We start from the raw sequence: 10,115 nt of genomic DNA on the forward strand, positions 1-10,115 counted from the left end.
ATATAAATAAACGAGGCATAAATTGGATTGATTTCTTGGCCGTGTTAAACCAACCGTTTTTGCAGCACGCCCTTTCTGCTTCTTCTTCCTTCTCCTCTATATATACCTTGTGCGTTTCCTTAATTCCGTGTGCCAAGAATTCCAAAGAAGACCTCAAATCTGTGTTCTTTGCTGCTACTACTTGTTTTTTTTCTGACACATCGAGATACAGAAAATAGAAGCTCATTGCATTCTCAGGTTCAGAAAGAAGGATCACAGATGGCTTCAGCTACTGCCACATTGCTCACATCCTTCTTTGCTCTCACACTCTTGACGCATCACTGTTTTGGTACAGCTCTCCAAATACAGACTGCTTTTCTTCATCAAACTTGTTGTCTACTGTTTTTTTTCCCCTGAAATGATCTTTTTTTGTCTACTCAAAAATGACCGGTTTCATGTTTTTCAATGGTAATTCTCACATCAATGCGCTGTAATCTGTGGAATTCCATGCAGCAGCAGCACCCAGCCTATACCAGAGCCAGGTACAGAAACAAACAGTTCTCATCAAGAAATTTAAATTCCCCTTAGTTCTGCAGCACCAGCATCATGATCATTGCCATGTTGATCAACTGTTATTGCCTGAACTGAACTGAACAAAACCTGCAGACAACCATGACATGGTGCGTCGCAAATCCATCAGCCAGCGGGGCTGCACTGAGGGCCAACCTTGAGTTCGCCTGCTCGGAGAGCGACTGCGCCGCCATCCAGGGCACCGGCGGGTGCTCCTTCCCCGGCGGCGACGACGACGGCAGCCTGCCGACGCGGGCGTCGGTCGCCATGAACGCTTACTACCAGGCCAGGGGGAGGAACTCATGGAACTGCTTCTTCAACGGCACCGGCCTCATCACCATCACTGACCCCAGTAAGTAGTGACCTCACAGTTGCAGATTCATTTGCAGGTTCTTCTGCCTGAATCCTGCAAATTTACATGGCTTTGTCTTCCTTTTTTTGCAGGTTCAGGCAGTTGCAAGTATGCTTGAGCTGGGAGGTCGCTCCAGGCAAGCCAGCAAATCTCTGGATCTTGACAAATAAAAGCTTTCTGGGGATGTTTTGTTCTTCCAAGTGCCCCCCACTAGTGTTCAGTTTTCAGTATCAGAGATGCTAGAATTCGAGTCATGTTTAGCATTTATGTATGGATAAAATTCAGAGAGGAATGCTTTATTTCAAGATAATATTGTTCCACTTTTGTGTAGCTTCAAAGTTTTGAGAGTGTGAATCTTAGACATGTCTTAATTGCATTGCACTATATGGTCCTCTGCTGCCATGAAGTTACAGTGACCCAACCATAAGAAATGTACGAGGATTTGCTCAATCAAAAGCTGGAAAAAACGAACCAACTTGAAGCTAAGGTTATGTGTATTACAGCAGTAAGTTTAATTCCTAATCTAATACATACTCCTGGAATATCATTGTGCACGAGTTAACTTGATACAACTGGAAATTCCTGTCTACAAATCTAGCTGAGCTTCACAAGCTACAAGTAGCACTGGCAGATGGCATTCACGTTTCGACCACCATGACCTCAAAATGCGCTCAGTCACCTGACATGTCAGTGAATAGGAGATAGTAAGGGCTAGCTCGATATCCAGGGTAATAGCGATACAACAATCGTAAGTAACAAGATAGTGGATAAAAAATTCCTGATCAACGGAAAGCCAAGTTTTCAGCAGGACGTCATAAAAGTGATTACTGGAAAAGGATTGGCGTAACATGTTAACATCCAACAGAATAATCAGAAAAATGTTGTTCAGGCCATCGTGATACACAAACTATATGACAATAGTTGATAGTGGACATTATGCCAGGTGCCAATAGGGCACATGGCATAATATTCTATATGCAGACCTTCCTATAATAATACAGTGTACCAAGTTTAGGAAGTCAAGCGTCTATATGGTAGGCCACAAATAATCCCCATACCATAAGCTCAAGCAAAAAATATTGCAATAAAAAAGAAATACCGGATGGTTTGTTGAGACAGTGAATAAAGCCATCCAAACTTACATGGATAACTATTAATCTGGTTTCTTCAAATTTATACAATGATCTGTAGCTTCATTAAACAGAGCCTCAACCTGCTTCAGCTCTAGTTCTACAAAAGCAACAAAGCATGTAACACAATGGATTCGTAAACAATCACATGGTGAAGAATCATTTACTAAATTCCAAGAATGTGGCAAAGCATGTTACCAGCAGCTTCCAGTTGCTTCTGAAGCTCTGATCCTACAATTTCATTCTCTGCCTGCATAATTTAATTCATAAGAACTTCTGTTGCATGTATACAAAGAAGTATCATGAGTTCATAAAAGTCCATGGTGGGAAAGACATGCTTCATTAAGAATACTAATGTCTGAGGGTTAGGTTAGCGTGAAACTCCATCCATAAGGAGCACAAATAAATGGAAGTCGGTTGCATGTATAGAAAAGATATCATGAGTTCATGACAGGCCATGATGGGAAAGCACATGTTAAACGTCCTTTCATTCAGTATACAAATGTCTAAGGAGTATAAGGTAGCATGAAGCTCTGTCCACAAGGAACACAAACAAATAGAAGGAAAACATTCACAAAGATGCTATTTTCATAAGACACTAGCGTAAAGCCCACCCTTTCAAAATGTACAGCTCAGAGCAAAACTGATGCATACCTGGAGCTCTTTAATCCTTTTCAGCTGATCCTCTTCAGATGATAGTGGCAACGCAGAAACAAGAGCATCAAACTGCATAAATGACAAATTGTGAGAACAAAACAGTAACAGCACATTTCAAGTATGCTTTCAGATGTGAGAGTCATGTTGTGCTGCAAGGTTTGGCATCTGGAAACAGAAATTGGTGTGTTGCACATCCTTATATTTTCCGCAAGGAATCATTCTACTAGCATAAGACTAGAGTGACGCACATGATTATCATCCTTTATTTCTTTTAGGAATCATTCTACTGGCATGATTTTCCTAAATATACACAATAAGCAATACCTACAATATTTTGCAGCACCACACAAGTTTCTAGAAAGGGCTAAAAAATAGCACAATACAATGGAAGTGCTCAACCACACAACAGGAACAATCTCGCTGTAGATGGTATGATTGCGCAAGCATTCCGGAATTCAGAAGAAGTTGAAAAAAAACAAGGCATCCTGGTTCTTGTTGTAATCTGCACTATAAAAAGGAGTGGTGGTGGGTGGTGGTGGTGAATCTGCAGTCCATCAGGCGCTCCGGCATTCTGTCGAGCAGGTGGTGAGCAGACAACACCCGAGGGACGAAGCATGTGAGAGGGAAACCGGAAGAAGAAGCGTCACCTTCTTGGCGGCGAGGACGAGCGCGTGGCTCATGGCCTTGGGATGCTCGGCGAGGTCGAGCGCAGGCGGCGCCGCAGGCGCTGGCTGGGCCTGCGCCGGAGCCCCCTTCCCGGCCACCGCCGCCGCTCCGGGCTGCGGCTGCGGCTGGGCGGGGTCGTCGGGGCTAGGGTTTGCGGTGGTGGGGTTGAGCGGGTCCGGGTAGCTGTTGGAGAGGCGGACCGGCGGCGCGTCCCGCTGCAGCGTCCCGAACGTGTTGACCGCCACCATGGCCATCTCGTTGAGCTGCTCCTGCAGCTGCGAGATGATGTCCATCTCCCCTCCTCGCCGCCGGCGATCTCCTCCTCTCCCTCCTCTCTCTACTCGCCTCGGCCCAACTACATATAGGCCCAGGAGAGACGACGGGGTGCGGGGCCCACCGTTACGCGACGACATAGTCAACTCACCAACTGACAAGCGGGCCATGCGTCCATTGTGGCCCACCTGTCATGGACCGCAGGCCGTTTCTCGATTACTTCGGACCGGTGGGTCCCGCGAGGAAATATCCGCGACGGGGCGACACGCGGCAAAATCTGGGCCGGAGAGAGACCAGATGATCGGACGGTCGAGGACTAATCCGAACTGTTAATGAGGATTAACTTCGATTGATTGGTAGGATCAGGGAGATAATCGGAATAGGCATGAGCCCTTTATAAGGCGGGCCTTCGCTGCTGCAGAGAAGGCGTGAGTTGACGAAAAGATCGATCGCTCGCTCTCTCTCTCTCTCTCGCTCGCTGAGATGGACGCACCCACGTCGTCCGCCGCCGGCGAGAAGTGTCAGAGGCAGGCAAGCACTCCCGCCGCCGCCGTCGCCGTAGGCGAGAAGAAGAGGAACGCCAGCACGTCCGGCGCCGCCGCTGACGGGACGTCGCCACCGGTGGACGCGCCGTTCGAGACGGCGCACCAGGAGTTCAGGGACGCCGCGGCCGCCGTGGCGGCGTCCGGGGTGACACTCCGAACCATCGTGTTCTTCCCCGGCATGGCCGGAGCCGAGCAGGTGTCGCTCCGCGCCGGCGCTTCCACGTCGTCGACGCCGGCGCAGGCGCAGGCGAAGAGAGTGGGTGACTTGGATTCAGCGAGGAAGCTGATCGAGCGGGACGTGTCGAAGATGTCGACGCTGGATGAAGTGATGGCGCATCAGAAGCGGCTGATGACGCTAAGGAAAGCCGTGGTTCGTAAGCTCGAGGACATGGAGAAGAAGGCGGAGGCGAGCAACGTCGGAGCCGGCGACGGCGACGACGACGACAACGCCGGCCGCAACAAGATCAGGAGGATAGAATAGTGGAAGGCATATAGACCACTACAACAGATCTTCCGTTCAATGACAAAAGGAGGGTGACAAATAATGGTTTCGTCATAGAACAGTATAATCTCTGACGTCACAAGACTTGGCTGGAGGTGACAGTCTCTCAAAATTGTCATTAAATATAGACTATGTTTCATCATAGATGTTCTATGGGGGTGGTGCGGACAATTAAAAATAATCTATGACGATAGATCTTTTGTCACAGTGTATCTACTTTATGACGATTTATATTGGAAAAGAAACTTCTGTTTGTGACAAAGTAATGCATTGTCATGTATATAGTGCCGATTAGATAAGGTGGCCAGACCACCTCCTCTTCCTATGCCAACAAGATAAGAATTGGGGAGAAGACCTTTTGATGAATAGTCATAAAATTGGCACTCAGGTACCTCTTTTCTGTTTTTCTTTTTTGGATTTACTTCTTCGATGCCTTATTCTGGTTCATGTGTTGGAAGAAGAGGCATTTCATTCCCTTTCTATAAGGAAGTGTTGAAAGCACATCGAGTTATTGATCTTGTTTTATTAGTTCTCCAACAATTTTAAATATAATTGATTGTTCTTGTGTGATTCCCTGCTCCTTGTTTTCTTCTAAACTAGACACACCTATTGGCTTAGTGATTTTGGGAGAAAACTATGTTGTTTGCTCTCTGTGCGGTCAAACTATTTGATGAAATTCCCACATGCAAGTAAGTTCAATAGTAATAAACTGGTGTGTGTACTTTCCTCAAAAGACAACCTTACAACTTTTGTTTGTCCATGTAAGGTATATATATTATCATGTTAAGTTTGTCTTCCCTATTAAAAATTTGGTATAATATATTTTTGTTTTAGGATAAAATGGATCGAAGCTGGATAAAAGCACGACGTTTCAGTGCTACATACATAGACGATGTTGAGCAATTTAGACAGTTTGTTCAAAATCATTTTAATGAAAACGATAAAATATTATGTCCATGCCGCCGGTGTCTTAATTTGAAAAATCACACCCAAGAAGATGTGATGGAACACCTACATGTGAATGGTATGTCAGTTACATACACAAGGTGGATTTTTCATGGAGAATCAGTCAGTGATGGTGAAGAAAATGATGAGGAGGCTCCCTATAACTTTGATGTGGATAATGATGATTTTGATATGTCTAGAGAAAATGCTAATATTGACTAGGACGACGACGATGATATTCTGAGTTTAGTACAAGATCTGTACGTAGCTGGAAATCAAGGGGGTGGAAATCAAGGTGGTGGTCACCCAAATATATTTGCAAATTTAATTGATGAGTCCAAGAGAGAGATTTACCCTGGATGTAAAAAATTCACAAGATTGTCATTTTTTATTAAGTTGCTCCATATCAAATCTTACAACAGAAATTCAAATTCTGCATTTAATTCCTTGCTTCAATTGTTGAGTATGGTACTCCTAGAAAACCATAGCCTACCAAAGTCATACAATGAAGCTAAAAGTGTTCTTCGTACAATTGGTCTTGGTTACGAGTCGATTCATGCTTGCAAGTATGATTGTGCACTGTTTTGGAAAGAGCATGCCAACAAAAATCATTACCCAATCTGTGGTACATCACGATGAAAAGACATGGAAGGAAAGAAAAGAATTCCCCACAAGGTACTTAGATATTTCCCAATAATCCCAAGGCTTCAAAGAATATTTGTATCAAAGGCAACATCTGAATATGCACGATGGCACCAGGAGAAGAGGTGCGAAGAAAAAAATATTATGAGACATCCAGCTGATGGTGAAGCATAGAAAGACTTTGATAGAAATTATGGATGGTTTGCCAACGATCCTCGCAATATAAAATTAGATATTGCCACAGATGGATTTAATCCATTTGGAAACATGAGCAACTCTTACAGTGTGTGGCCAGTGTTTGTCATGCCATACAATTTCCCACCATGCATGTGTATGGATCAATCAAATTTCCTAATGGCATTACTTAATCCTGGACCAAGATCACCAGGAAAGGATTTCCATGTATATATGCAACCTTTAATGGAAGATATGGAACTTTTGTGGAAAGGTATTCCTACCTATGACGCATATAAAGATGAAACATTTTCCTTGCATGCTTCTATAATTTGGGGTATTCACAATTATCCTGGACTAGGCACTATGTCAACGAGGTGCACAAGGGGTTATTTTGCATGTGTGCACTGTGATGAGAACACATGCTCTGTGTCACTTCGAAATAAAATTGGATATGTTGGGCATCGGCGATTTCTTCCTACTGACCATCCTTGGAGAAAAAGCAAAGTTTTTAATGGGAAGCATGAGAATAGAGAAAAACCGAGAAAGTTTTCCAATCATGAATTGCTAGAGAAGTTAGGGAACCTCACAGACTTTGTTCCTGGGAAACATCCAAAAAACAAGAAGAGAAAGCGTCCTGATAAGGATCATCCAAGTTGGAGTCAAAAGGCCAGTTTTTTTGATTTACCATATTGGTCTCAATTGAAATTACACCATAACCTTGATGTAATGCACATCGAAAAAAATATTTGTGACAACATTGTAGGGACATTGCTTGACATAGAGGGTAAGTCCAAGGATACTGTGAGTGCTAGACTTGATTTGCAAGATCAAAATATTCGAAAAGTGTTACACTTGATAAATAATGGGACTTCGTATCTCAAGCCACCAGCATGGTATACACTTAATAAGGAGCAAAAAAAATAAGTTTTGCCAATTTTTGGCCAGTGTGAAATTCCCAGATGGATACGTTTCGAACTTAGCAAGATGTGTGGATCTTGAAAAATGTAAATTGCATGGATTAAAAACTCATGACTGTCATATTCTACTGCAGAGAATTCTACCAGTTAGTATTAGAGGAATTGTGCGAAAGGATATATATGAAGCAATTGCTGAGTTAGGGAATTTTTTCAAGGAGTTGTGTTCTAAGACTCTTAAAATTGATGCCTTGCTCCGATTAAAGGCTGAAATTCCTGTGATTCTGTGCAAGTTAGAGAAGATTTATCCACCTGCTTTCTTTGATGTAATGGTGCATTTAGCTGTTCACTTGCCCGATGAAGCAATTATTAGAGGACCAGTCCAGTACGGATGGATGTTTCCCATTGAAAGACGGTTGGGTAAGCTCAAGCAGTATGTGAGAAACAGAGCAAGACCGGAAGGATCAATAGCTGAGGCCTATATTGTTGATGAGTGTCTGATCTTTTGCTCAAGATATTTCAATGATATACAAACAAGATTTAACAAGGAAGAGAGGAACAAGGATGGTAAAAAAAATGTATCACCCGATGTACTGCCAATTTTTTCACATGGTACCCATGCACTTGGTCCTTCCAAACTAAAATATTTTCATACTGAATATGAAAAAATGGTTTGGTATGTGCTTAATAATTCTCCTGAAATAGATGAATATAAAAGGTAAGCACCGTTCTTTTAAATCTATGCATTAATTTGCTACTGTTGAATTATAATAATGTTTTAAATACCTATTTATGTTTTGTCTAGTATATTCAGAGAAGAACTAGAGAAGAACAGTGTGAATGATATTGACACAAGACTTGAGAGAGAATTTCCAAAATGGCTCAAGAATTATGTAAGTAATTCAATTATCCAGATCTTAAAAAACTATTAGAGCATATCTAATGTGCAAACCTTGTAATAGATTGAGGAGCTACATTACAATGGAGCACCAGAAGTTTCAGATGATTTGTACTCTCTAGCACATGGTCCAGATAGGCGTCTCAGAGTGTACTCAGCTTGCAATGTGAGTGGGGTTCGGTACCACACCATTGATCGTGAAAAGAACCGAAAGACTCAAAACAGTGGCATCAAGGTTGAGGGTGCACATAAAAATTTAATCATTGATTTTTATGGTGTTCTTACAGAAATTCTCGAGTTGCGGTACACAACAAATAAAAATGGGGACAGATCAGTTTTTTTGTTCCGATGTGATTGGTTTGATCTTGATGGACGGAAGACACGGATGAGGAACGATGGGTACTTTACAAGCATTAATATTCGTGGTCGTTGGTACAAGAAGGATCCTTTCATTTTGGCACCCCAAGCAAAACAAGTATTTTACTTGGATGACACAAGATTTGGTAAAGATTGGAAAGTAGTGCAGAATTTTGAACATAGGCATGTATATGATGTCCCTGAAAAAGAAAGAACAGAGACCAACAAAAATGATGATTTTCAAATGGATAATCAAGATGCGTACCAACAAGAGAGTTCTTCTACTGAATTCATCGTAAGTGATATCAATCCTCTCCTAGACACACTTCACCGTGATGATGAAGATGTTTTGGACCTTCAGATTGAAATGGTTGAAAATATTCGAGACCAAAAAGGCAAAAATATTGCTCATGAACTTTATAGTAGTGACAGCGAAGAAGAATGTGAAGACGATACTCGGGACTATCCATATGACAATGGAGTTGATGGTCCACTTAGTGAGACTGATGATGAGTAGCTTTCTTTTAATAAGTAATTTGGGAATATGTTTGTAATATTTGAAACAATTACTTACTGCATTACTATTATCCAAGTATTTATTAGTTTGCACACAAGACAGACGTGTGCATTTTATATTTTTAATGAACATCGTGAACTATCGAATGCTCATCATCTTTTTAGCTTTAAAACAGGTTTTTTTTGCCAACTAGTATATGAGTATCCAATGGACATATACCATACAGACTAACTTCTCGGAAATAGATGAAAACAAGCTCTGCCTTTTTTTCTTATGTATATACTACATCCGTCCATAAATGTTTGATGTCGTTAACTTTTTTTTATAAATGTTTGACCGTTCGTCTTATTCAAAAAATTTACGAAATTATTAATTCTTTTCATATCATTTGATTTGTTGTTAAATAAAATTTTATGCACATATATAGTTTTATATATTTTATAAATTTTTTTGAATAAGACGAATAGTCAAACATGTGTTAAAAAGTCAACGGCGTAAAACATTTAAGGACAGAGGTAGTGTGTGTGTCTATATATATATATATATATATATATATATATATATATATATATATATATATATATATATATATATATATATATATATATATATATATATATATATATATATATATATATATATATATATACGCAATATCTATTGCGGTACTACTCGTCTGCAGCAACATCGGCGACGTGAGTGGGGAGGGGAGGGTTGGAGGGGCTCACCCGTGCCAGCGAGCCCGGGAGGCCGCCGGCGGCGGCAACGTCGGATAGGACTAGAGGCCAACCGATATATATGACATGTATTTGGATTGGATCGGATGGGATCATATAAGTTCTATTTGCACACATTTGTTAGCGTTACTGTAAGAAAGGTAATCAGTATCAAGATACCAGGTAGTATCTTTTTTTGTCTGGCGGTATCAAGTATCGGGATCGTACTAGATTTTAAAATACATGTTTTTATATAATTTTTATATAAGATTTAT

General features: G+C 41.5%; 2 protein-coding genes across 3 annotated transcripts; one reads left to right on the forward strand and one right to left on the reverse strand.

Moving 5' to 3' along the window:
• Positions 1–139: 139 nt before the first annotated feature.
• Positions 140–1,190, forward strand: LOC102705650 (major pollen allergen Ole e 10-like). 2 transcript variants are annotated; one of them, XM_015839973.2, is made up of 4 exons: positions 140–328; positions 493–521; positions 646–901; positions 994–1,190. In XM_015839973.2, the coding sequence occupies exons 1-4, from the start codon at positions 259–261 to the stop codon at positions 1,017–1,019; spliced, it is 381 nt and encodes a 126-aa protein (XP_015695459.1). In that variant the 5' UTR covers positions 140–258; the 3' UTR covers positions 1,020–1,190. The 2 variants fall into 2 exon arrangements, with proteins under 2 accessions (XP_015695459.1, XP_015695460.1); XM_015839974.2 differs by having other exon boundaries at positions 496–521.
• Positions 1,191–1,489: 299 nt separating this feature from the next.
• Positions 1,490–3,697, reverse strand: LOC107304695 (mediator of RNA polymerase II transcription subunit 21). The gene is made up of 5 exons (XM_040526530.1): positions 3,336–3,697; positions 2,686–2,757; positions 2,230–2,281; positions 2,044–2,131; positions 1,490–1,580 (listed from the first exon to the last, which is right to left on the reverse strand). Exons 1-4 carry the CDS (start codon positions 3,645–3,647, stop codon positions 2,055–2,057), a joined length of 513 nt encoding a protein of 170 aa, XP_040382464.1. The 5' UTR covers positions 3,648–3,697; the 3' UTR covers positions 1,490–1,580; positions 2,044–2,054.
• Positions 3,698–10,115: the final 6,418 nt, after the last annotated feature.

The sequence above is a fragment of the Oryza brachyantha genome, chromosome 8, assembly GCF_000231095.2.
Source record: "Oryza brachyantha chromosome 8, ObraRS2, whole genome shotgun sequence".
Taxonomy (NCBI): domain Eukaryota; kingdom Viridiplantae; phylum Streptophyta; class Magnoliopsida; order Poales; family Poaceae; genus Oryza; species Oryza brachyantha.

What these genes read in the sequence shown, in the direction of transcription:
- LOC102705650 (XM_015839973.2), top strand. Translation starts at nt 259, where the DNA reads ATGGCTTCAGCTACTGCCACATTGCTCACATCCTTCTTTGCTCTCACA. An exon ending in CCAGCCTATACCAGAGCCAG is followed by an intron (nt 522 to 645) that starts GTACAGAAACAA and finishes CAAAACCTGCAG; the next exon opens with ACAACCATGACATGGTGCGT. An exon ending in CATCACCATCACTGACCCCA is followed by an intron (nt 902 to 993) that starts GTAAGTAGTGAC and finishes CTTTTTTTGCAG; the next exon opens with GTTCAGGCAGTTGCAAGTAT.
- LOC107304695 (XM_040526530.1), bottom strand. Translation starts at nt 3,647, where the DNA reads ATGGACATCATCTCGCAGCTGCAGGAGCAGCTCAACGAGATGGCCATG. An exon ending in TCGTCCTCGCCGCCAAGAAG is followed by an intron (nt 2,758 to 3,335) that starts GTGACGCTTCTT and finishes TCATTTATGCAG; the next exon opens with TTTGATGCTCTTGTTTCTGC. An exon ending in GAAGCAACTGGAAGCTGCTG is followed by an intron (nt 2,132 to 2,229) that starts GTAACATGCTTT and finishes TTGCTTTTGTAG; the next exon opens with AACTAGAGCTGAAGCAGGTT.